Source organism: Eulemur rufifrons, chromosome 16, assembly GCF_041146395.1.
Source record: "Eulemur rufifrons isolate Redbay chromosome 16, OSU_ERuf_1, whole genome shotgun sequence".
NCBI lineage: Eukaryota > Metazoa > Chordata > Mammalia > Primates > Lemuridae > Eulemur > Eulemur rufifrons.
In genome coordinates, this window is record NC_090998.1 from 44,180,777 (window position 1) to 44,207,856 (window position 27,080).

The window sequence follows — 27,080 nt, forward strand, 5'->3', positions numbered from 1 at the left end:
ATCTACAAGCCAGGACCTAGTACCCACCCCCTTGCCTATTTATAGATTTTTTCAGAAGGTCAGTTGCAGCAGGAGTCTTAGGCCAGAATCATCTGGTCTCAGACCTCCCATATATCTGATGCCCTCAGGACCACCTCTTATTATTTTTGGGACCTCCTTAAGGGAAACTGCAAAGAGTGGGCACTCCAAGAAGTACCAGAGCCCTCTAGTGGCTCAGCTCCTGAGCTAGCAGTTGTAGCCCATTTGTCCTTGGTATAGTTTGTTCCTTTCACTCAGTGGACTAGACCAGTTCTTGGATTATTCACATAAGCACTTGTGGTCCCAGCTGTAGTCCGTCAGTGTTCTACCCTACAACAAAATTAAGAAGGTTAGGGGCTAAAGTTCAAGGATTTCCTAACCTTGAGGAAGGAGAGAAGTCTCTTTTGGGAATCTCTCAGGAGACTTTCCTCTGATTAGGGTAAAAGAAGGTCAAACCTCTCTAAAAGATAAAGGGATGCAGAGGATAACTTGTAACCTGCTAGGTTCAGGATCTTACTAGCCAGATTCCTTACCTCATAATAAAGATTCCTCCAGTTCTTATTTTATTTAATAGCAGACTCAAGCATTGTTAATAAAAACATTTATTTTGCATTTTATACAGAATAACCTGAAGTCTGCATAATGACCTGACAGTTACCCAAGGGTTTACAGTGTGTCCATCTCAACAGTGTGGTTCTGGGGGTTAGGGATCCACACAAACACAGGTGGCAGTTTTGAGGGGATAAAGGGGCACAGCAGGAGTGTATCAACCCTTTCTCAAAGAAAAGGCAGTAGAGCATTCTGAGTTGCTGAAAACCTGTGCAAATGGGGCTTCTAAAACACTGTACTGTGAGCTCTTGGGGAAGGGGCAGGAAAAAGATGTTGATAAATAAGGGGGCATTTTTTTTGAGGCAGGGGATGAGGAGGGAAGCTTACTATTTTTAATGCCCTCATTCCCCAGAACTGATATTCAAAGGAGTCCACGTCCAATCTTGAATGATTTCCCTATTCAAAAAGAGGTGCTAGTAACCCTGGGACCAGACTCGGAAGATATCATGCTGGTCGTTCCTAAGTCCCTGTCCCACAGCATATTAAAGGGGGACTGGAGGGTGGTCAGAGGGTAGTGGCTTATATTCTGTGGAAGTAAAAAGCCTTAGTTCACATTAAGCACTGATAAAACCCAATGACTGGGAAAGACCACAGATCAGACAGATCTGTTGAAAGAGGTCTCTAATAGGGACCAAGAGGGAGAGGTCCAGAACATCCTCATCTTGAGGTGCAGCAGGTGTAGAAAGTCTGAAAGGAGGTGAATTTTAAAGTAATGGGAAACAGAACACTCCCAGACCTTAATTTTAACAAGATAACTTTAAAAAGTGAAAATCAAACACTGGGTGCCAGTCACAACAAATGCCATGCTTTTATGGTCACCTGGTAGCATAAAAAAATTGCCAAAGCATGTCCAGCTAACCAATAGGTTCCTCTAGGAGATGTTTATGTGCATGGGATAGGGCCAAAGAGCTTGGTACAGCTGACAATCCAACATGATTCCTCTGTAAACAGAAGGGGCAGAATCCTGGTTTGCTGGCTCATTGAGGGCTCGGCAGAGTAGAAGCAAAATCTCCGAAGTGACTGAAGATTCTCTGCAACCAGCTTTGACCCAGAGAAAGAGCCAGATTCTCACTAGAGATGGCAGGGAACCAAATCTAACCCATACTACATGCATTAGTCCTGGTCATCCTACAGTTGATGGGCAACTCATACCAGGCAGGGGAAGGGAGCTGGTTAGGGAAGAAGGGGTCACTTTTCATCTTTTAAAGTCATAATTTATATTTTAACCTCAAACATATTATCAGTGCCTCAGATACAATTTAATCTTAAGTCTTTAAAGGCCCCCTGAAACAAAGGTGTAGGTGTATATATATATATATATATATATATCTTTAAGCTTCCTCACTTTCTGGTAGTCAGTTTCCTCCCAGTCTCCAGTTTTACCCTGACTTAGAGTCCACAAACTTCATCAGACCATCCGTGCTCATGGACTTGGGCCTCTCTAGAGGGAAGCCTAGGGCTCGGCTCCAGATGAGCTGTGCCAGTACACCCAGTGCCCGTGACACCCCGAACAGGACCGTGTAGTAATTCATCTCCGTCATGCCATAGTACTGTAAAGTAGAAGAGAAAAAGGCTTTGTTTAAGGGTCAGAGACAGTGGCATGTACAAGTCCAGAGTGATGAAAACCTTTAGAGGCTCTATTTTCCCTTTCTCTCCAGGGACTTAGCCCAGTCAGCCTTAAATAGAAACAACACTGGGAAAAGTATAACAATCGGGATTCTGAAAAGAGAGCAACAGCAACCCCAACCCCTACTCTCCACACATCATAGCCAATTTTATTAAAAGGCTCTATGAGGGAGGTAATAAGAGAGTTCTTGCTCTGACTAGGGAGTTGATTTTGTGCGTGGCTGAGAACAACAGGGTTTGGTACAAATTAGAGGGAAAGTAGGGAAAGGAGGACTTACCTGGAGTAGCACCCCACTGTGAGCATCTACATTGGGCCAAGGATTCTTGGCCTTGCCCTGTTCCAAGAGGATATTGGGCACAATCTTGTATAGTTGAGCAACCAACTTAAACATGGGGTCATTAGGCAGATGTTTCAGAGCAAACTCTCGCTGACAGGTGTATCGTGGATCAGTCTTCCTTAGTACTGCATGACCATAGCCTGGAACAACCTGTAAAGAGTGAGGGGAAAAAAACAGCTGCTATTCTCAAGTAGAAATTCTTTTATTTATTTATTTTTTTCTTTTTTTTAGAGACAAGTTCTTGCCATGTTGCCCAGGCTGGAGTGCAGTGGTTATTCACAGGCACAATCATAGTGCACTATAGCCTCAGAACTCCTGGCCTCAAGGAATCCTCCTGCCTCAGCCTCCTGAGCAGGTGGGACTTTAGGCACGTGCCATTGCACCCAGCTAAAAATTATTTCCTAAATTTTTCAGGGTAGATAAATGGAGTGGAAAAATCTCTTTCTCTAATTTGGGGACTTCTCTCATTCCTTTCTTCTTAAATCTTCCAAATTGCAGAACTTGGGTCTTGCCTTCTTTCCTGGTTGCTAAGCATCTCCACTTACCCGTCCTGAATTGAGTGTGTTCCAGATGTAGTCTCGTAACTTCTCATCCGATACCTCTTTGCCAACTTCCTTCTGTAGTTGTGTCAGCCAAACAAGCACTTCCTATGGTTAAAGTGTGGGGAAAAAAGGAGTATCAATGCATATGCCAGGAGAGAATGCCAAGATCAGGAATAAAGCATAGGAGTAAGAAAAACATGTGGCAGGAAAAGAAAAAGAATAGTCTTACCTGATTTGCCAGTCCATGTAGAGGCCCTGCCAGCCCGTTCATGGCTGCTGCAAAGGACAGGTAAGGGTCTGAAAGGGCACTGCCCACCAAGTGGCTGGTATGGGCACTTACATTGCCACCCTCATGGTCACTGTGGGGAAGTAAGAAGAGAGAGCCAAGGAGAGAAAGAAAAGGGCAGATTATGGAAACAGAGATCTTGCTGTTCTCTTATTTGTCACATACTAGCCCCATTATGGATTCACATCAGCCTATAGCCAGTCAGTTATACTTAAACTCTTGTAAAAGACATCCTAATCTCATTACCAATTTTTGTTCACTAATCCACAGAGCTGGAGAGGTTACTGGTTGATGATGCTTGTGTGTCCAAATCCCTGACTCCCACCCCAGCTTTAGTAGCAATGACCAGAAGAGGGAGCTCCTAGAAAGCTGAAGGACCACCTAATGTGAGCAGCTAGTACCTCTTCCCAACTAGAAGTACCATCTCGTTCTTAGCACCCTTAGGGTAATTTCCCTAGGCCTCTTGACCTTCCTTACTAGACCCCTTTCTTGCCTTATATCACGCCTTATGCCACATTTGCATCTCCTTGGTGCCTACCATCTGTTCCCAGAAGATGAAAACATAAAGGAGCCTTTAAAAAAATTTCCATCAATCATGGCACCTGGTGGCTATGGTTGGTTGCTAGGTCTAGCTCACCTGTGGATAGTGAGGTACAGGCGCATGAGCTCAGTGAACTGCGCATCAGTATAGCCTAACATGTTGGTGAAATTGTGGGACCAGTCCAGCTTAGAGTCAATGGCCCCAATACTGCTGCCCTCCCGGTAGAGATTCCGGTAGATCTTTGCTGCAACACAAGGTAGCTTTGCGATCAGATCCATACAGTCTTCATAAATCAGCTGATGGGAGAAGAGGAAGATGGAGAGAAAAAGAAGCAATTATCAGTGAAGAAGAATTAGGCAAGGATACTGTCTGTCCTTTACGGATTGAGTTATTTGGGTTAATGGTTATATGCTGGGCTATTATATATTGAGTATGTTTGAAAGTATAGAACAATAATAACCATTTAACTGAATTAACTGTTAGGACCTACACACTGTACTAAGTGATTTATAATACTATCTCATGTACATTAAAACATTTTTCCCAATGCTTACTATCATACAAAGTATGTAACGACCACTATTTTAAAGATGAGGGAACTGAGGTTCAAAATACTTAGTTAAGGCCGGGCGTGGTGGCTCACGCCTGTAATCCTAGCACTCTGGGAGGCCGAGGTGGGTGGATCGCTTGAGGTCAGGAGTTTGAGACCAGCCTGAGCAAGAGCGAGACCCCATCTCTACTAAAAATAGAAAGAAATTATATGGACAGCTAAATATATATATAGAAAAAATTAGCCGGGCATGGTGGTGCATGCCTGTAGTCCCAACTACTCGGGAGGCTGAGACAGCAGGATCCCTTGAGCTCAGGAGTTTGAGGTTGCTGTGAGCTAGGCTGACGCCACGGCACTCACTCTAGCCTGGGCAACAGAGTGAGACTCTGTCTCAAAAAAGAAAAAAAAAAAAATACTTAGTTAAATGCCAAAGTCAGGTTTGAACCCTGATGTGTTTAATCATTATCTTTCTCATTATACTATGACTTTGCACTCTATGAATGTGCTAAGACAGTAGGTTTTGTTTTGTTTTAGAAACAGGGTGGGTCTCACTCTGTTGCCCAGGCTGCAGTACAGAGGCATGATCATAGATCACTGCAACCTTCAACTCCCTGGGGCAGGCAATCCTCCTGCCTCAGCCTCCCAAGTAGCTGGTACTACAGGTGCATGCCATTATGCCCAGCTAATTTTTTCTATTTTCTGTAGAGTCAGGGTCTAGATCTTGTTCAGGCTGGTCTTTAACTCCTAACCTCACGCAATCCTCTGGCCTCAGCCTCCCAGAGTGCTAGGATTACAGGCATGAGCCACTGCAGCCAGCCAAATTTTTAGAAGTTTTTTAGAGACAGGGTCTTACTCTGTTGCCCAGGCTGGTCTGGAACTCCTGCCTCAAGCAATCCTCCTACCTTAGCCTCCGGAGTAGCTACGAATATAGATGTGAGTCATCACGCCTAGTCCTGAAGTCTCTTTTAAACAACTTAAATTCCTTCTTCTGCTCTCCTTTTTTCACTTTGCAATACATTTGTGGAAAATGGGATCATTTGTTCTGTAGAATTTCCCATGGTTAAGATTTTGCTGGTCATAGGCCAGGCTCAGTGGCTCACGCCTGTAATCCTAGCATTCTGGGAGGCCGAGGCAGGAGGATTGCTTGAGCTCAGGAGTTTACGACTAGCCTGAACAAAAGTGAGACCTCATCTCTACCAAAGAGAAAGAAAAAAAATAAATAAATAAAAAATAACCAGCTGGGCGTTGCAGCTCACACCAGTAGTCCCAGCTACCTGGCTGGCTGAGGCAGGTGGATCGCTTAGAGCCTAGCAGTTGGAGGTTGAAGTGAGTTACGATGATGCCACTACATTCTACGCAGGGTGGCAGAGTGAGACTCTGTCTCAACAACAACAAAAAGAATTTGCTGGTTATATACCTGTGATGTCATTTAACATGTTCCTCTGTCTACTGTATTTCCTATAAATTGATAGCTCTAGAAGGCTGAGCAGATATAGGTTTTTAACAAGACAATTTCAGTGAGAATAATGCCGAAATTAAAAAGCTACCTGAAGCAAGAAATATTTAGCTAATACTTTCAACTTCTCAAGAGATTACTTACATAATAATCATACTATTAACTATACCTCCTTGCAGCTTTACATCCCCCAAGAAGTAGGTTACTTCTAGAAGCCTACATCAAGGATTTGCAGTTCTAGGGAACCCGGATTTATTAGCAGAATGTCAAGAACAGGCTCCTAGGCTATGCAAACTGGTATATGTGGAGTACATACTAACTTTCAAGAATAGCTAGGACTACAGGCATGTACCACCACACCTGGCTAATTTTCAAATTTTTTGTAGAGATAGGGGTCTTGCTATGTTGTCCAGGCTGTCCAACTCCTGGCCTCAAGCAATCCTCCTGCCTCGGCCTCCCAAACTGCTGGATTACAGGCGTGAGCCACTGTGCCCGGCCAGGATGAAGTTTCTAAAACAAGAAGTATTTGTCCAGGTATGACAGTGTGGGATCTTTACCTTGCTTTTTGTAGTAGTCAACATTGTATGGTCAAGAAGAGTTTTAAGAAACAAAACAAATCTTATAGAGAACTCCTGCTTATTTCTTTAATAATCTAAAACTGAGGTATTATTTAGATACTTGTACCAACTTATTCTTCATTTACAAAGCCTTGGGAAAAAAATATTAAAACATGCCACCATCACAACTGTCTTGAATAAAGGTAACATAACTGACCATCATCATCACAGTGAGCCACCATCTCTGCTGCTAGTAAAATTCTGGCCAAGATTCTTCCATTTATAGAAAAAGAAGAGAGCCAGTATTAATGGTGAAGAGATCCCAGGGTCAAGCAAACTCCAGTTTCCACCTGGTATCTACCACTTACTAGCTGCATGACCTTTGGCAAGCTACTTAACTTCTCTAATTCTGTTTTCCTATTCAGTAAGAAAATGGATTGCAAAACTGAAACTTGAATTACAAAAAAACAAACAAAAAAAAGGAAATAAATAACACTTCACAGAATTTTTCTGAGGATTAAATCAGATAATGACTGTAAACCACTTAAGCATATTTGGCTATCCGGCATGTTTTCAATAGCTGTTAGGTGTTACGATGATTGCAATTTTATTTAAACAGTTTCAAAATCTATATATACCATTCACAGACCTTACAAAAGGTAGCATTACTAGCATAACTTGATCTGTCAGGTACTTCATAATTTTACTAAATTCAACATCTTAAGGCTACTTCACAATTAAACGGTTGTATCAGAACAATCTCCCTGCCATCAGTGAAGTTAAGTCAATCAAAAAGAGACCTGGAAGCTGGTTAAACTCGCTACTGAAGAGATTACATTATTCATCTAGAGTCATAGAAACTGTTATGGAAGAAATGTGGTGTTTTCTTTTTGGTTTGTTTGCTTTTGTTTTTGAGACAGTCTCACTCTGTTGCCCAGGCTAGAGTGCTGTGGCATCAGCCTAGCTCACAGCAACCTCAAACTCCTGGGCTCAAGCGATCCTTCTGCCTCAGCCTCCCAAGTAGCTGGGACTACAGGCATGTGCCTCCATGCCCGGCTAATTTTTTCTATATATATTTTTAGTTGTCCAGATCATTTCTTTCTATTTTTAGTAGAGATGGGGTCTCGCTCTTGCTCAGGCTGGTCTTGAACTCCTGAGCTCAAACGATCCACCCGCCTGGGCCTCCCAAGTGCTAGGATTACAGGCGTGAGCCACCTCGCCCGGCCTGGAAGAAATGTTGAAGGCAGAGGATCATCTTCTCGAGGTATATGTAACTCCTTCTTAACAGCTGAATGACTAGCTGAATGCTGTCATGTAATTCTACTTAAATAGCCCACAATTAAATTAAACAAGGCAGAGAACTGAGCTGAAATAGTGTGTCTGACCTTTGAAAGAGATATGAGAAGTGGCAGCAAGAGCATCAAGATCTACTAAACTAAAGCAGTTACTGGTGCTAATTTTTGTGCAGTGTGAACTTACTAGACACATATCGTAAGGCTGACAAATACATCGGTATTGCTTACAAATACTCTCCAAAAGATTAGCAAAGCTCCGAAGCATAACATGTTTACCTCAAGATAGTCACCCTTAGATAGCATCTCATAGAGATCATGGCAGAACAATTAAGCAATGACTGTACATCGAAATGGAGGCCATAGCAAGCAAGGGAATACAAGATTCATTTTAGTGGTTCAGTAAAAGGCAGTGTTAAGCATGCAGCATGTTTGGATGCCTGGGAAATATCTTATAGGCATCTATTATAAAGTATGAAGAAGCTGTTTTTTCCCCCTTGTGGCAGTAAAAATAAACTGTAAGTAGTAACAGGCACTTCTGTATGGCCAATTTCTGAAAGATATGTTTTGAATTAGAACTGCTGGTCTTGATTTAACCTTTCTGTTATGGTGACCCACACAGATAATTACTTGAATAGCATTTTTTAAAAAAAGAACAGCAATATATTCAGATTATATAACCTTTTGTACTTGCTGATATGTGGCTTTATAAATGTTTTAAGTGTTCCATAGCTTGTGCCATGCAAAAAAAATAAATAAATGCTTTAAGTGGCGTGAATATGTATATTTTGCATAATTCCTATACCAACCTCCCCAATACCAATCAAGTCAATAAAAATTTCAAGCTTTCCCTTCTCTCCTCAACAGCAAACAGAATTCTCTATACACAGTTGACGTTGAATAAATATTGACCAACCAAATGAAGCAGGATTTGCCAAGGCCCCAAGGGGGTTTCATCAGACCAGTGGATCATGCTATTGTGTCTTGCATCATAGTGAACTCTTTGAAGCGTTCTTGGTGTTTAGCATCTCCTGGTCAAAAATCATTTAGCATACTTGCTTTTTTGTTGTTGTTGTTTTTAGCATATTATGGGGGTACAAATGTTTAGGTTACAGATATTGCCCTTGCCCCAACCAAGTCAGAGCTTCAGGCATGTCCATCCCCCAGACGGTGTGCACTGCACCCATTAGGTATGTACATACCCATCTTCTCCTCCCCCCTCACGTACTTGCTTTGTAAAAAGGAATTTTTCTGTTCCTATACTGTCTCCAAATAAGAAAAGAAAATGGGATGTCCTCCTTGTAAACCTAGCCAGACAATTTGTACTTTTACCCAGAGTTTGTGAGTATATGGAATATGGGAAGACGATGGAAGACATTATCTACTATGCGTTAGGATAAGATATAACAGCCTTCCCATACCCCAACCAGAGTTTGAACTATTAAGGTCACTTTTCATTTTCAGAGAATGAAACTTATTTGTTTCTGGATCCTACTCCCAGGACACTAACCACCCTCCCACTCCTGCCAGGTATCTTGGGTTGGCTAGCCCAGAATGTGGCTGATTGGCACTAGTCCTCCTCCTAGACCTCAGAGTTGCCTTAGCTGCTGTTCACCCCACTTTTAAAATTTCTCAAAGTTTTCCTTATTTGAATAAGACGGGGAGGGGAAGTGACCCTCTGGAGCCATGGTAAGACTGCTCTGTGAAATTTTCCTCAAGGACTCTGCAGTTATGTCACATACTTTTCAATATTACAATAGCCCTGTGTACATACTTCTATTATAGCAATGGAATTTTATATTATATATATTATATAATATAAATATATATATAATATATATATTATAGCTATGGAATTTTAAGTTTCTTTTTTACATGTATTATCACCCTAACCAAATCAATAACCTTGGTGATAGGAACCATGCTCTATCTGTATAATCCCAACAAGTAACACAAAACAAGCCTACAATGAAAATTTGTTAAGTAAGTTTCTGGAAAAACTCAGACAAGTAATTTTTCTCAAAATTCTACATTCCTTTTCCTCCCTTCACATTCAAGTCCTTTGACTTCCCATCACACACCGGTCACACCACCCAAATTTCCTACCTCCCAGTATTTGGTTCGGTTGATACCCTCTGAATATGCTCGGGCAAAGTTACTTTCACTGTTGAGGGCTGTAATGGCTGCACTGAGCTGAGACATGGGGTGCAGATTGGTGGGAAAGTTGTCCAGCATGGTGACCACATGGGAAGGCAGAGCTGCCCTCTTTGCCCACTCTTTTGAGAGCCAAGATACCTGTAGAAAAGGAGACATTGCTCAGAACACTAGCAAGGAAAAGGAAGAAGAAAAACAAAAGGATAGTGACATCTCAGTAAAGAAAAGTCAAGAAAGTCCAATCTAATCCACTTGTACAGCAGAACTCTGCTCTGATTCCTTCCCCTCACTACACATCTCTATAAACTACCACCCATAGCCAGATCAGGATTAAGTTTCTGAGGTCAGAAAAAGGCAATGAAGAAGGGGAATGAGAAAGGCTAATGTCCTCCTGCTTTACCTGTTCCTCTGTTGGGATCTGTCCAGTTACCAGCAGCCAAAATAAGCCCTCAGGCAGGGGTTCTTCCCCTCCCTTAGCCTTGGGCAGCACTTTCTGGCATTCAGGGATACTAAATCCTCGGAAACGGATGCCCTTGATAGAGAAGAGTGAGAATTACAACTCTTAAGTTGATATATTAAAAAGGTAAACTTGTTCTTCAGTTACTCCATACATACTTATTCTCTACCTTCCAAAATATTAATATTTTTTGTTTTATTCTCCTTACCCTTACTGATCTAATCCATGGTTTCCATAGTCAATAAACTCAATAATTATTAGTGATTGACATGAAGGTGTCTTACCTCATCAGGATCAAGAACTGATGTTTCATATACCAATCCCTTCATGCCTCTCATGCCACCATACATCTAAAGAGAATGGAAAAAAAAAATAAAGGAGGTAGAGGTTGTAATCAGTAGTCAGAAAGATTCAGGACACAGCTTGTTAGAACTTCATGGGATCCGCAAGAGGAAACTATTCTCTGACTTGCACTTGTGGGAAGAAAATGTCTGAGGAGTTAACCTACTGAAGAATTGAACTTTGCAAGGAAGACTGCTAAAGTTGGAAATTAAGTTTTTAAGTTGAGAAATCACTCTCTTTCTTTAATGTTTCTGCCTCTGCTTCCTTTTCTTACTGTATTTTATTTTTTCTCCTGCCACTCTTAGCCCCCTTAACTCCTAAGTCCCACCAACCAAAGTAAACAGAATGAGATATATTATAGGGGAAGGGGTGGATACCAATGGCCAAAAACTGCTGTGAAACTATCATCTGAGCTGCTCAGAATCTTAAGGCTGGGGAAAAGTCATCCTAATACTGTTCTAGAGGGCCTACCAGGGCTATGGTTTAACTAGATGGCTGGCATAACATCAATTCAAAGACACAGAGTCCTGGCCCCAAAAGCTGAGGGATTAGGAATAGGAATAGAAACTTCATCTACCCTTCCCATAGGTGAATTAGATTAAGCTCAACTATTAAATTTATAGAAAAGAACAATCTAATCTCAAATGAACACCATAAACCCCAAACATTTTCTTATATGGGACACAATGCTTTTGAACATTAAGTGAAGAGAATAGTGCTCTTGTTGAAGCACATTACAGAGCTACTTTTCCCGGCCAAGGTCCCACAACCCTTACCATGTCCACAGTGATTTGACCCACCACCGTCTTGCCATGTTGCTGCCTGAAGGTCTTAATTCTGGCCTGCTCCTTAGGTATCAGATCAGCCAAAATGTCTTTCAAATTCTAAAAAGACAAGTAGAAGGGCTAAGTGACCGTCAAAAAGTTTATTAGATTTCCTGCAAAGTAGGTATATGATGAAGACTTTGCTTTTTAGAATTTGGTTTTCTGTATCTGCCAGAAGTCTGGTCAACTATTAATATTATGTATAAATGAGGATAAAAGAATTAGGCAGGGGAGGATGGAATAAGTATTGTTTTATGGGTACAGTTTTACTCTGGGAAGATGAAAAAGTTATGGAGATGTATGGTGGCGATGGCTGCACAATAATGTAAATGCACTTATTGCCATTGAACCATACACTTAAATTATTAAATTGGTAAATTTTATATTATATATATTTTTACCACAATTTAAAATATTTAATTTTAAAGAAAGAATTAGGCAAAAGTATCTGATAGTCCCACTTCACTATACCATTGAGTAAATTATTTCTTTCTTTTTTTTTTTTTTTTTTTGAGACAGAGTCTCACTCTGTTGCCCAGGCTAGAGTGAGTGCCGTGGCATCAGCCTAGCTCACAGCAACCTCAAACTCCTGAGCTCAAGCGATCCTCCTGTCTCAGCCTCCCGAGTAGCTGGGACTACAGGCATGCACCACCATGCCCGGCTAATTTTTTTTTCTATATATATTTTTAGCTGTCCATATAATTTCTTTCTATTTTTAGTAGAGATGGGGTCTCGCTCTTGCTCAGGCTGGTCTCGAACTCCTGAGCTCAAATGATCCGCCCACCTCGGCCTCCCAGAGTGCTAGGATTACAGGCGTGAGCCACCGCGCCCGGCCGAGTAAATTATTTCTTAAAATAGTAATATAGTAATAGTAGTTATAACAATAATAATAATGGACACTTCTAGGAGATACTCAGGACAATAACAAGAGAATAAGAGACCAGCTGGTCCCCAAACCCTCTGTCCCACACCCCAACAATTCTATCTGCTTTTCCAAACCTTACCATGGAGGAAGCACTGGCATGCCGGGCAGCAAAAACAACACAGGATACATTCTGAAAAGCAAAAATAAAAACGTTATGTAAAAGTTACTCCTCCCTCCTTTGTATCAACAAGAAAGAGTTATAGTGACTCAACCTCTCTCTCTTCATCTTAGCCTCTTAGGATAGTTTGACATAAGAAAGCTGTAAAAGGCCCTGAACAGCCTGGGAGGAGTTACCAGTCTGGACAGAGCAGCAGGTTTAACTCTGTTTCTTGTATTCATAGCTTCACTAGCATTCCCTGAAGAGTCTTTCCCATGATCTGGGTTCCAGAGCAGGGCAGTTGTTGAGTATCCAGTCCATCTAGATCTAGCTGTCAATATTTCTGGGCAGCCCCGAGGAAAAACAAATGAGGAAACTGACCAATTACTGAATGCTGCTGGTAAGATCTCTCCTGCACCTGGTCTTTTGGCAGGACTTCAACCTCTCCAGTCTAGGAAAGCCCACAGGCAGAGGGCAGCCTTACAACACTACGTCTAACACTCCTAGAAAAAGCACAAAGACAGACTATCTACAAACAAACAACTGACGGAAGACTACTCAACAGCAGCAATGGAAACTTTTTTTTTTTAGAGACGGGTCTCACTCTTGCTTAGGCTGGTCTTGAACTCCCAGAGTGCTAGGATTACGGTATGAGCCACTGGGTCTGGCTATAGAAACTTGAAAACTGGAAAATTTTCTAAAAGCGTGCCAAGAGACAATAATTATTAAGCCAGAGTTGTGTGTGCGTGTGAACAACTTAACAAAGAGGGAGGGCCCTTTTTTTATGACAGGGGAGCCCGTTCATCATCTGTGGCCAATGTGTCTTGCTTTTGCTCTGTAAACCTGTATCTCAGTCTTGCTCTGTGAACCTATCTTGCCCTTCCTCAATAAACTTTGTTTCATGCTTACCTTGCAAAAAACAGACAAACAAAAAAACCCCAAACCAAAACACAGAGAGGGAGAGAAATAAAGACATTTTCAGATAAACAAATGGATAAATAAAAACTGAGAGTTTATCGTCTACACTACCTGTACTAAAGGAATTTTAAAATATCTGCTTTAGGAAGTAATTAAGAAAATCATGGAGAAAGATAAGCCTGAGACTCAAGAAGGCTATCCCTCACTACAGAGATAAACGGCATGGATAGCTTACGTTTTTCTATGTGTAGGGGTAAGTTCCCCCCTACTCCAGCAAAGAGAAACTACTTTTTCTTTTCTTTTTTTTTCCTGAGACAGAGTCCTACCGTGTTGCCCAGGCTAGAATGCCGTGGCGTCAGCCTAGCTCACAGCAACCTCAAACTCCTGGGCTCGAGCAATCCTCCTGCCTCAGCCTCCCGAGTAGCTGGGACTACAGGCATGTGCCACCATGCCTGGCTAATTTTTCTATATATATTTTTAGCTGTCCAAATCATTTCTTTCTATTTTTAGTAGAGACAGGGTCTCGCTCTTGCTCAGGCTGGTCTCGAACTCCTGAGCTCAAACAGTCCACCCGCCTGGGCCTCCCAGAGTGCTAGGATTACAGGCATGAGCCACCGCGCCCGGCAAAGAAACTACTTTCTATAAGAAGACTGCAGAGTTCCAACAGAAGTTCAACACCAACTGAGAAATAAGACGACCAATTATACTACTAATTAGGGAAAAGGACGTAGATAAGAAAATTAGCTTTTCTACACTATATTATTTTGAAGAGAAAATGAGTCAAGCCTCAGTTTCCTGCTCTATAATATGATGCTAACTTTCATCATATACCTCACAGGATTGTCTTGTGATAATTAAATTATAGTGGATGTGAAAGTACTTTGCAAATTAAAAAGATTACATATGCGCACAAATAAACGAAACCTGGAACAAGTCTACACCTTTCCTCCTTATGCCAAAAGGCCTTTTCTTAGTAATCACTGCACTGTTGTCTGGCTGTGCAGAAAATCATCTGAACAGGTGGTACTGTATAAATTACAAAAAGCTACATACTTAGGGTGAGAGTTCTGTTCTCACTCTAGAGTTCTTAGGGCAGGAGGCTTTTTAGAATGTACTGTCCCTTCCTATTTCTGTTGGGGCAGGGGGGAGGACTGAAAGGAAAAGAGACCCTTCAGAAAAGGCTATTTTTAAAAGTATCAATCCAAAAAAATACAGAGAACATAAGGCAAGCCAGTATGTCCCTAAAGCAGAGGGAGAATGCCTCAACAGGGCTGTCCTTAACTCACTTCCTAACTTGCTGAAGAGTCTCCTCTAGCTCAATTCTTCACCTGGGCAAGAAGTAGGAAGCACAAAAATCCCTTCACAGCCGCTTCACCCTACATAGGGTGAATACGAAACTTAACCCAGCACTCAAGGTATAACTTTGCCTTATCTTACTAGTCACTAAAAGTGGTCAAGGGAAGACATGTGAATGAGTTTAAACTATTGTTTTATAGAGTTAACCTTGTTTAAGCTATTCCATGTTCCAGGGTCTTGCAGACCCTATTACAGAGGCCTCATCTCTCAGAGACCACATCAGCACAGCAGCAGACCTCTTAATTGTGGGTCGTGGTTTACTGTGGTTTTGTTTTGTTTTTGAAGCAGCTACAGGGATCAGATCATCTGAAAGAAGTTGAAATTTCTCCATAATGATAATTTTTCCACTTCTAAACCATCCTTAAGTTTCTATAATGCCTGGGTGCTTCACTGGCAAGAGAGAGGATTAGAAGAATAGTTTAAGATTAAATCCCAGGTTAAAAAAAAAAAATCTATCCAAGCTCAACAGATAGAATGAGAGCCCAAATCTTAAGGTGAAAATGGAAATTCCTTCAGGTTGGAGGTCTTTCTTCTACCAATATGAACATAAAATAAAAAGTTTTCATTGTGAGAGAACTGCTAGAATCAATGAATGAACTAGTTGTTCCCTCTCCTTTTACTTCATTAAACATTAAAAAAACAAAAACAAAAAGCCAAAAGAGGAAACCGGAAAGAAAAGGTCACCTAACTAGGCTGTAAGAATGCAACATCACTTAAAAGGGATCAAATGGGCCACGACTGCTGCTTAGTTACCACCATCTCTCAAATCTGTTTATATGACTGTTACTTTAAGAAATGGTTAGGGAAAGGGAACTTCCAACTAAACTATCACCCACTTCCACCCTCAGCAAAATCTTAATTTCTTTTGTAGAGAGCTCCTTTGCCATTTAAGGAGAAGCCTCAGGAGTAAACTAAAGACAGCTGATCTTCACTGTCCCTAACCTTGATCATCAGCACTTCTTAAGGCAGATCTCCAATTAGCAAAGCAACGCTAGTTTGTAGAGAGCTTGCCTATGTGCTTATAGAATAAAGCTAGTATATTGTTTCTACTACACTTTTCTGTCACTTGCTGGCTGTGGGACTCTAACCAAACCATTTAACCTTTATGTGCCTCAGTTTCCTTATCTGTAGAAGGGGAATAATAATAGTATCTATCTCAAAGGATTGTTATGAGGATTAAGTAAATATTTACAAAGCACTTAAAACTGTACCTGGCATATAGCAAGTGCTATGTATTTGTTATATAATAAATATGTAAAACAAAAGTATAGCGACTTTCTAGCCCCCACCAGTATCAGGGTCAGTCACATTTTTTGGTAACTCTGAAGCTTGGAAAACCAAAGAAATCAGAGGGATTTTAAAGGAAGCAATTCATTGATAAAACTGTTCAAAAGGGGAGAGTATGAAAAACTCAACTTAGGACAACTTTATCTAATGATGCAGAGTTCACAGCACTGGATTTGGAGTTACAAAATCTGGGTTCTAGCCCCAGCTCCATTACTAAATAACTGAGACAACCAAAGCAAAACAATTAACTACTGTTTCTCTTCTCATTTCCATATTTAAGATAACAAACCATTTAACTCAGAGTCTGATTCTCAGGCTCCAGTAAGGACATACGTAAAGGTACTCAAAAGTTTTATTACTTAAAATGTGACCTCCTAGCCAGCAGTATTAGTATTACTTGAAGCTTGTTAGAAATGCAGAATCTTGCACCTCAGACCTACTGAATCCAGATCTGCAGTTTAGTATGATTTTTTTCTTTCAGAATATTTTGGGGGTACAAATGTTTGGCTACATAAATTGCTTTTGTACAGTTTGAGTTAAAGTTATTATACTTGCTAGGTGTGAATTTACCCATGCCCTCCTCTGCCCTCCAAGATCTGCAGTTTAGGCGTCATCAAGAAGCAAGTCCTAAATTCAGATTCTGCTACTTTCCTGCTTTATTATCTTGGTTATGTGACCTAACTTCTCTAAGTCTCAGTTTTCACATCTCTAAAATGGCAATAATAAAAGCCAACTTTAGGGCCAGTGTGGCTCACACCAGTAATCCCAGCACTTTGAAAGACTCAAGTGGGAGGACTGCTTGAGGCCAGGAGTTGGAGACCAGCCTGGGCAACACAGCAAGATACCGTCTCTTAAAAAAATAGAAGAAAAAAAAAAAAGGAAAAGTTAGCCAGGTGTGATGGTGCAGCCCTGTAGTCTTACTCAGGAGGCTAAGGCAGGAAGATCACTTGAGCCCAGGAGTTCAAGGCTACAGAGCAATGATCATGCCACTGCACTCCAGCCTGAGCGACAGAGTGATAATTTGCACAAAGCCACGTAGAACAAGCGCTTATACATAGCTGAGTTCAATGAATATTTCTTAGAAATGTGTTGGCTTCTTATCTATCATCAAGTGTCAGAACTCTTTCCTGGAGTTGGATCCCAGGAAAGAGGCAGTCAAGCCTGAGGAGGAAGTGAATGGATAATTCCTTCCAGCTGCAGAACAGGTAAAGCCCCAATTTTCTTTTAAAGGGCCTTTTTACCAAGATGGGGGGAGTCTCAGGGAGAGGAAACAAATTTAAGTAACCCTAATCTCCATCAGCTGAGCAAATGACTCTAGAAAGGCGATGCTTGAAGACTGTCACACCTAAAGTTGCACGCCTTATTTCCTCTATCCCCTGGCTGCCAAAGAAAGCTGCTGAATGGCTTTGTACAGTACATTTAGTTTATACTCACTGATGGGATAGGCAGATTACAAACCTCTGAGTCATTTCTGAACTTCTACCTCTCAGCTCCTCCCTCAGCCTTGGAGGTGTGGCAGCTGAGCTTTTGGCTTCTGGTTGCATGCCACCTGTGGAGTCACTCTACTGGAACAGCAGCTGTCAGGTGAATCAGGCAGTCCACCTCACTCAATAGGTCAGCTCCTTCATGGGGAGAGATGAAGAGAGCTGCTTCCAAAGACAAGGGCTTGGCTCACAATGTCTGATGGCCAGTATTCTCTACAGGGTGGAGGTGGGCATATCACAATCACTAGGAGGCTTTTTCAAACTTCATATGCTACTACCCCCTTACCAGATCTGCTCTAGTGAGTCTGCTATTATTGATAGAAATGGGCTGTTGCTCCCAAATGTGCTAGGATATGGAAAAATATAGCAATTAAAAGAACCTCTATCTTAAAGGGCTAAGAGAGGAAAAGGACTAATTAGTACATGCAGGAGTATTCTAGGAATAGTGTATTGGCCAAATCACTTACCAGATATCAATTAACTACTCCCTTTTCCAAATTGTGTAATCAACAGGATCCTATTTGGATAACCACTTACTCGATAATGCAGTTATTTCCCTCCTACTCCTCTTACCCTATATCATCATTGGTCTACATTTAGGACCCTCACTCTTCAGGGGAGAAGCCGAATTTTATTTGATTCTCCATCCTCGGCATATCAAGACTATATTCTACCACATATCCACATGACCAACATTAAAACCTTGAGAGAGATACTCCTGATTTTAACAGGAGGGCCTTTGTCTATCAATAAAAATCAGAGCTAGCCAAGCCAGCAGGACTGGCTTGGTTGATGGAACACACATAATACACTAACAACCAGCAGGAATAATCTTGTCCCTACAGTCTTCTAATGCAGAAGGAACAACTTGCATTAAGAGTAAATGAATACAAATAGGACAAAGGCTCCTCTCTCCCCAGAACCAGGTCAGAGGACTAAAGCCATTTAATGTCTGTGTTTCACAATGGTGATACTGGAAGTCAGCCTGCACTACTTGGTCAGGCCACTTAATAGCCTGAGCAGCGTAATCTACAGTTCACACTTTGACCTCCTTAATACTGAAAAGAGTTTATATCTTTCTTTCTTTTTCTTTCTCTCTCTTTCTTTCCTTTCTTTCCTTTCTTTCTGTCTTTCTTTTTCTTTTTTTGGACAGAGTCTCACTCTGTCACCCTGGCTGGAATGTAGTGGCATCATCATAGTTCACTGAAATCTCAAACTCTTGGGCTCAAACGATCCTCCTGCCTCAGCCTCCTGGGTAGCTGGGACTATAGGCACACACCATCACTCCCAGCTAATTTTTGTTATTTTTGGTAGGGACGGCGTCTCGCTCTTGCTCAGGCTGGTCTTGAACTGCTGACCTCAAGCGATCCTCCTGCCTCAGCCTCCTAGAGTGCTAGGATTACAGGTGTGAGCCACCACACCCAAACAGGAGTTTCTTTAATAATTTTACCCAACTGTCATTTTACAACAGTCTCTTGCCTAAAGGTTCACTGATCATTCAGTAAAGAAGACTGCTAAAGATAACACTCCAGCCTAAGAATAAATAGTCCTGACTTTTCCTTTCAGTAGAAACCCTTACCATTTTTTAACAAATATGTCTTGAACACCTATTTATTATATGTACACTAAGTGTACACTAGTGAATAAAGCATACAAGATCTGTCACCATATACTTTCTCAGAACTTAGAAACTATTGCCTCACTTCTGCTAGGAGTTCTTACAAGTTTTAGCTCCTAACACTTTGCTTTTAGCTCCTAACACTTTCCTTTTTTCCCAAATGCCTTATGCATTTGGGGAAAAAGGCCTAGGAAGAAAAACCTAGCGAAAACAGCCTAAAGCACAATGCTGCTTAGAATGGTTACTTTTGAAGTCCATTTTTAAAATAATCAGTCATCCAAAAAACAATGCCCAAACACTCAAAGTTTCCTATAATGCATCCAATAAAGTTCAAATAAAAAGGCCTACAGGTGGATTTACTGGCCTAACAGTAAGGTCCTGAGACCACCAAGCATCATCAGTCTCTTAACGGTCAACTGAGGTTATTAAAAAAAACACAAGTTTCCAGACATCATCCCACCTTTGGTGAATCATATCTGAAGGTAGGATCCAGGAATCTGCAATGTGAATAAGCATTCCAGGTGATGATGCCCACCGTGAACCTTTTAAAATGGAATCATGTTAAAATAAATACAGACCTAAAGAATCTGAGCAGTTGAAGGAAGAACTGAAAGACAGTCAGACGGTAAGAAAGAACTATTGCTAAAGCTGCTTCACCAAGGTTTTAAATTTCACATCCTACTCAACTCTATCACATAAACCATTGACACAGGGCAAAACTACTGTGTGGCTTTAGTGGGATCCACCAAGTCTGGTTTCCTTTCTGCTGCCCACTTGGATTCTAAGAACCAGGAATACCAGCCCTTCCTTCTCTGTCTACTTCACTGCTGCCCTAGCTGCCTACCCATGCTCATGCATTCATTCACCTACTACCAACCTAAAGGCCACTAGAAAAAACAAATTTGAAGCTGGGCATGATGGCTCATGCCTGTAATCTCAGCCACTCAGGAGGCTGAGGCCGGAGGATTGCTTGAGGCCAGGAGTTTGAGACCAGCCTGGGTGACATAGCAAGACCTCATCTCTAAAAAAATTTTTTTTAATTAGCAGCTACTTGGCTCACACCTGTAGTGTCTCAGCTACTTAGGAGGCTAAGGTTATTCAAGCTCAGGAGTTTGAGGCTGGAGTGAGCTATGATTGTACCACCACACTGCAACCTGGGCAACAAAGCAAGACCCCATGTCAAAAAAAAAAAAAAAAAGAAAGAAAGAAAGAAAGAAAAAGGAAAAAGAACAAATGCAATCATCCCATCACTAGCACCCCATAAGGCTCTCCCCACCTCCATCTTTAGTCCATCTAGTAAGCATCTGGGAATCACTGTTACTTTGGGTAGGCTGACAGTGAAGGCAAAGAGATCTGAACCCTTGCTTTTAAAAGTTTTGGGCTTTAAGAGTAAACATCTCACAGGATAAAACCAACTTGGTTTTATTGAATTCAATTTCAGACTAGGACTCATATAGGAGATCTTGTGTGGTGGTATAAGACTGCTGTAAAGGAACCACTGGTATTTATTTAAATGTCTTGAAAAAGTCCGGAAATAATCTAGAAACATCTTTCGATTGATTTACTCAAAGATTCAAGCATCACAGCTTGGAGAAGCAATTCTCAATGGTATAAGAATCAACTCTCTTTCGCTAGGGTTGGTTAAGCATGTTGACTTCAAGAGTCCAGAAGTGAACTGTAGTTCTACTTCAATTCCCAGACCAAATCTAAACCCAGAGCATCTGTGAAAAGATATTATGTCACAAAGCTGGGACACTCACAGATAATACTAAGGCCATTGCTTAGCATTAATTCATTTGACAAACAAGAAGTCAAATGTCAAGGCTCTCAATTAGTCTAATTCAGGTGTTCATTTAAATCATCTGACAGTGGGTAGAATGGAACAATAGAACAATGACTAGCATTTCTGTCTCCTAGCAAGGTTAAAAAAATCTTTTCTCAGAAAAGTGAAACTGTATCTGACCTTGAGAATCAAAGTGGTAGGGGTCAGTTCTCCCAGGTCAGAAGACTAGTTAGCCCTCTAAAGCCTACTTTAACAGCAAAAATAAAATCTATTCCCAATTACGACTACCACTAGACATGGTCTAATCTAGAAAGCCCAAGCAGGTGCTAGCAATGCTGACAAGTTGAAAGGCTTCTTGGTATCTTGGTCACATCGCTTAATTTTCAGGAAATTTCCATTCCTGAGCTTGTTGGGCTTTGCTAGTTTTAACAGTCAAAAGCCTTCTAATAGCTTTCAGCTTATTGGTTTCTAGGATCCTCAGGGGTATCTCTAACACGAGAGTAAAGAAAATAATGATACCAAAATTATGTAGCCCTGTCATCCCAAAAGTGTTCTGAGCTTCCCTAAGGGCTTAAGGGACAAAATAAATTCAAAAGGTAAATCCAAAGGCTTTTTCAAATTCACTGTAGGGTCAGTCTATCTGGTTTGAGTTAGCAGTTGTGGAATGAGCTAATTATAGTGTCCCCTATTCTGCCAAAACACTATCTAGAACTTGCTTCATTTCCCAAGAGGTTTCCTTACCCTGTTCCCTGGCAGCAGGAGAAGCAACAGCCAAGTAAGACAAGTATCTCCCAAATGATCAGCCTCTACCTTGCTGCTGGGTGCCTGGAAGAACCTCAAGGTAAATCCTACAGGTTTCACTTTATCTCTGCCAACCATGAAAAACTAACACATGGCAAGCCAAAACCAGTCTAAGGTTTTCCTTTCCTTCAGGTGCTAGCAACTTTAAACCATCTGCTGAAGAGAAAGCATAAGTTCTTTGCAGAAGTCAAGGTCACTTGTGGGACTGTCCTTGCTTGGATTAGAGGGCCAGGACTCCCTCAGCACAGCAGTTTCTCTGTTTAAAAGGCCAAGTTATCTAGAACCAAAAGTACTGGCAATTTGAAATTGGAGGCACCATTACCTGCAACAGTATTTCTAGGATCCAAAAACTAACAAATGTCAAGTAAAGGGCCCCAAAGAATGAAAGGAAGATCCTAGATGGACTTAAGATCAACAGCAACACCTGGACGAGCAAGTAGTATGATTGGACACATGATCTTGGCATTACTATTTCTTGCAGAGTATCTTCATTTATTGGTCTGCAGTCTGGTGGAACCACCTTTCTGGTTCTTTCTCCAATCATATGTGAAGATCATGCAGGAGGTTTTACAGAAGTGCTCCACCCCGCCCAAGCTCCTCCTATATAAAGAGTAAGTGAAAGAGTCCCAAGGACAAAGAGGACCTGAGGGTCCCACTTTTTTTTTTTTTCTTTTTCTTTTTGTTACCACAATAGCAAGTCAGGGTCCCACTTTTCTAGCAGAAACTGTTACGGTGTGGTCACTAAAGGCTTAAATAATTGGGTTGGAGAAACGGAAACAAGCAGTTTAGGAACTAACAAGGCCCTTCCTACAAAGCAGAAGACGAAATTAGCCATTGTTCAGCTCTGGCCCACAGACAGTGTGTGTATATCTCTTCATTTCTGCCACCCCTTTTACCTGTTCACCCCCGCCCCTTCCACCAAACAGACTCTTTCCCTAACTCCAGGGGAACACCACACCTCTGTTCTCTACTGGAGGCTCATCTCGGCTCCTTCTTTTTCCAGAGTAACGCATCTCTCTGTCCTCCACCTTAGACATACCAGGTGACAGTAGGGTCGGGCCTACTCACCCGCCAGACTGCAGGCCGGGGCGGGCAGCGTTCGCTTCACCCCCGGTGCCGAAGAGACGCGTAGCACATGGCCCTGGGAGCTCCACGCAGGGCTGGCGGCCAGCCCAGCGCAGGGCCCCTTTAAGGCGCGCAGGGGTGCGCGCGGGTGTGGGAGGGAGACCCCGGCGCTTGAGGGCCTGCGGTCGCCTCAGCCCCACCCTGGGATGGCGTGCTCCCTCCCCTAGCTACTCACCTTGGCTCCCAAGAGCCGGGCGGCCGCAGTGAGTAAAGCCATGGCGGGCGAACTCCAGGATCTGGTGGGGAGGGAAGGAGGGGAGAGAGCTGGGCAGGAACGGGAGCCGCCGCCGCTGCACCAAAGGCCACGCCAACCGGTGGACAAGGTTGAAAGGAGGCGGCTCAGGGAAAGGGTAGACGAACCGGCGGCGGCGCCCAGCCCGGGGTCCTCAGCGAGGCCCCGCCCACTGCCCAGAACCCGGTCCCGTCCCTCTCAGGGGACTCGCCCTGGGCTCGGCCATTGGCCCGGTGGGGAGGGGGGCGGGACCTGAGCCGTTGACAGCAGTTGTGGCGGGGAGGATTGGATCGCCCGGATTAGGCCAATTGCGAGTGGATGGGTGGCAGGAGCGGGGTGTAGGTGGCTAAATATGTGCCTGAGAACTCAGTTAACTTCTTTCTTCAGCTTTTTCATTTGGGGTTGGTCCTGAGGTGAATACTAAGGAAAACGCTCCAGGACTCAACCCTGGAAGGTCGTTGGGAGCCAACTCCTTAATATACTGTCAGGAAAACTGATGATTGCCTACTCCTCCTACCCGTTTGGCGCGCTTTCTTGATGAATGTCTTTGGTTAATGACTTCATGGTCATGGAAGTGACATCTATGTGGAAAACAGGCTATGTTACCAGAGATCATTTGCTGCTTGATGGAGATCATTTGACGTCAGCAGAGGCCAAGGTACTATACATACTAACAGACCCCAATATGTGGAGAAAAGCAAAATCAGGAGTGTGAATCAAGTGCTTTGTAAGATGTCAGTTCTCTGTGTAATGCCGGGAAATCCAAGTCTTACAAACGACCCCCTAAAACGAAGGCTTACAGAGGAGGCTAGAGCCTCTGCATCCTGGGCATTACTCTCACTGCCACTCCAGTCATGTAACCCCAAACAGCCAACCCACCCTACATTTAGCCACAAGATTAGAAACTGCAGACCAACCTCTCACCCAAAATCAGGCATTAGGCACCCTCCCTTTTTGTCGCCTCACTCCCGTAAGGGCATTGGGCCACTTCTCTACTTGGCTATCTTCTATACTCCCTTATCCTGTGCTCCCCACAGATGACCCTTGGCACTAAAATGATCTTCCACACCACTCTCTAACTCCTCTGGGTAGACAAGACCTCAGGACTTTTGTACTTCTCTAAGCCTGTTGTCACTGACCCAAGGACAGAGGGGAGCTGACCCAAGGACCAGGGTACCTTATCTACAAACCCCCAACCCCAGTGAACAGTCCTTTTATTAATATCTCATCACATAGTGGTAACAAGGTTCAGAGGTCTCAGTACCCATTTAAGCCAGGTTTGGGGAGACCTCTTTTATAAAGAACTTAGTTTATAGCTTAGACTTGGAAAAAGAGGAAGAAAACTATTTTCTCTTCCCAAGTTTCCTTATACCCAGCTTCACACCTAACAACCAATGCTCCTCTGACATGGGGATCAGATAGGTAGGTCTTAGGAAAGAACTTTGGTCTTTCAGTCTTTCTCCACCCATTCCTGTCTCTCTGGAATGTAATTTAAATTAAAAAAAAAAAAAGGAAAGAACTTCATAAAGAGAAGCCAGGCAATGCCCCAGAGAAGCATTGGCCTCAGCTACCTCCCTGGTGACTTCAAAGCTCCATTGATCAATATTTGCTCCCAATTTAGCATCTCACAGAGAATTTCCTCTGGAATAACCCTAGAATAGTCTGACCTGGTTCCTTCCCCCTGGTTAATTATCCACAGAGACTAGCCAGCAGAGCAGGGGACTGAACTCCAGTGCCCCAGGAGACAGAGGCATTCTCAAGGTGAGGATACCAAAGGAACAACTATTGAGTGGCCACAGGGTAACCTATTTTGGAGCTTTAGTGATTGGAGGGAGGGTGGGGAACAGCAATACTCTGAGCCTCTTGACACCGCATCCTGGAACCTAGTGTCATGAGGACTTCATGGACTTGTTTTGAAGTTGTCCAATCCTGACATCCACTGCTATAAGGTCAATTGGAAAGCTCAGGGATCAAAGAGGCTTAATGGATTCTCCCAGAAGCTGGCTTAGAGTCTCTTTCTGAACACTGATCGGACCTGGGGAGGTGAAGAGTGTTAAGGGAGAAGGATTGCCATGAATAAAGCAGCCAAGTGAGCTCTAGGTCCAAATACAAGTCAGTGTAAAACTACAATGTAAATGACAGTAAATAAAAACAAAAAAATAAAATAAAAAACAAATACAACTAAGTGCCTGGGAACTAGAGGGGGAGGAGAGAAGGCTGAGCATTGAGGTCACCATGACCTTGGGAGGACCTCTTTAAAATGGACAGGGGCAATGGTGCCCCCTGGTGGCCATGGACGAGTGGGAGAATGCAGCCTAAATTTATTTTATTTTTTTTATTTTTTTTATTTATTTTTTTTTTTTTTTGAGACAGAGTCTCACTCTGTTGCCCAGGCTAGAGTGAGTGCCGTGGCGTCAGCCTAGCTCACAGCAACCTCAAACTCCTGAGCTCAAGGGATCCTCCTGTCTCAGCCTCCCGAGTAGCTGGGACTACAGGCATGCACCACCATGCCCGGCTAATTTTTTCTATATATATTTTTAGCTGTCCATATAATTTCTTTCTATTTTTAGTAGAGATGGGGTCTCGCTCTTGCTCAGGGTGGTTTCGAACTCCTGAGCTCAAATGATCCGCCCACCTCGGCCTCCCAGAGTGCTAGGATTACAGGCGTGAGCCACCGCGCCCGGCCTGCAGCCTAAATTTAAACCCTCTTAAATTACATGAGTAAACCAACCTTCTGTATTTAATACATAATAGCTAAAATCTATCGAGTACTATTTCCAGATACTGTCTAAATGCAGTATATGCATTATTTAATTAATCTTCACAACTCTAAGATATGTAGATAACATTAGTATCTCTAAAGAGGAAACCAAGGCTTAGATGAAGTATCCAGCCCAGTGTCATAGCTTGGAATTGGCATAGCTAGAATCCAGATTGAGGCTGGCCTCACTCCAGAGCCTATATCATCTTTCTTTTTTTCCCCCTAAGGCTAGGCTAGTCAAGAGAAGCAGTGGAAGTGGAGAAGGAGCAAAGGAATCTGTAACTGGTTGTGATCAATTAATTGTAAACACCACTGCACTTGGACCACCCCAGAACCTGTATCTTAACTGCTAAGCTGTATTGTTTATATTATGATTGGCTGTGAATTATCAGCTGAAAATCAGTTAAGGGTATTTTTGAGTCATTGTCAACCGTCTCCTGGGGACATCAGCTCAATGTGTTGCTATATTTAAATATATTTTAAGCCAGGTGTGGTGGCACATGCCTGTTGTCCCAGCTACTTGGGAGGCTGAGGTGGGTGGATCATTTGAGCCCAGAATTTTGAGGCCATAGTGTGCTATGATCACACCTGTGAATAGCCACTGCCTGCTAGACTGGGCAACATAGCAAGAGCCCATATCTAAAAAAATAAAATAAAAGGAACTATAGTCTTATTCATCTGTAAAACCTTTGACATCCATATGTGAAATAGATGACAAATGGTGACAAACATTTAGAACTTAAAATGATCAGAAGAGTAAAAATGGGCTTCTATAATAGCCTGGAAAAATGGCTGAACAGAAGATATAATGCTTTTCAATTATAAATTACTAGAATTAGAGGGCATGCATTCAAACTCTGAGGTAGTTTTTAAATGAATTTAAAACATGCTACTTTATATAGCCACTGGAGACTACATGGAGACTGCACTACAGAGAGGTATAGCAGAAAGACCACTGGCCTAGGAATAAGATGATCACTGGGGTTCAAGTCTTGGCTCCTCACTGACCACCAAGATACTTAGAAACTAAGCTTAGTTTCTCCATCTGTAAATAGGAATAACGTCTATTTCTTAGAGTTATAAAGACTAAATGAGAATGTG

General features: G+C 42.3%; 1 protein-coding gene across 1 annotated transcript; it reads right to left on the minus strand.

Moving 5' to 3' along the window:
* Positions 1–629: 629 nt before the first annotated feature.
* On the minus strand, positions 630–23,366 carry CS (citrate synthase). The gene is made up of 11 exons (XM_069491711.1): positions 23,162–23,366; positions 12,597–12,647; positions 11,545–11,652; positions 10,711–10,776; positions 10,370–10,501; positions 9,922–10,110; positions 4,057–4,256; positions 3,363–3,492; positions 3,137–3,238; positions 2,532–2,741; positions 630–2,177 (listed from the first exon to the last, which is right to left on the minus strand). The coding sequence occupies exons 1-11, from the start codon at positions 23,201–23,203 to the stop codon at positions 2,007–2,009; spliced, it is 1,401 nt and encodes a 466-aa protein (XP_069347812.1). The 5' UTR covers positions 23,204–23,366; the 3' UTR covers positions 630–2,006.
* Positions 23,367–27,080: the final 3,714 nt, after the last annotated feature.

Bases quoted from the DNA above. Each gene is read 5' to 3' on its own strand.
- CS (XM_069491711.1), bottom strand. From the start codon at position 23,203: ATGGCTTTACTCACTGCGGCCGCCCGGCTCTTGGGAGCCAAG. The intron at 10,502-10,710 runs GTAAGACACCTT...TTCTCTATCAAG, and splicing joins CAGTTCTTGATCCTGATGAG to GGCATCCGTTTCCGAGGATT. The intron at 3,493-4,056 runs GTGAGCTAGACC...ACTTCCCCACAG, and splicing joins CTGTACCTCACTATCCACAG to TGACCATGAGGGTGGCAATG.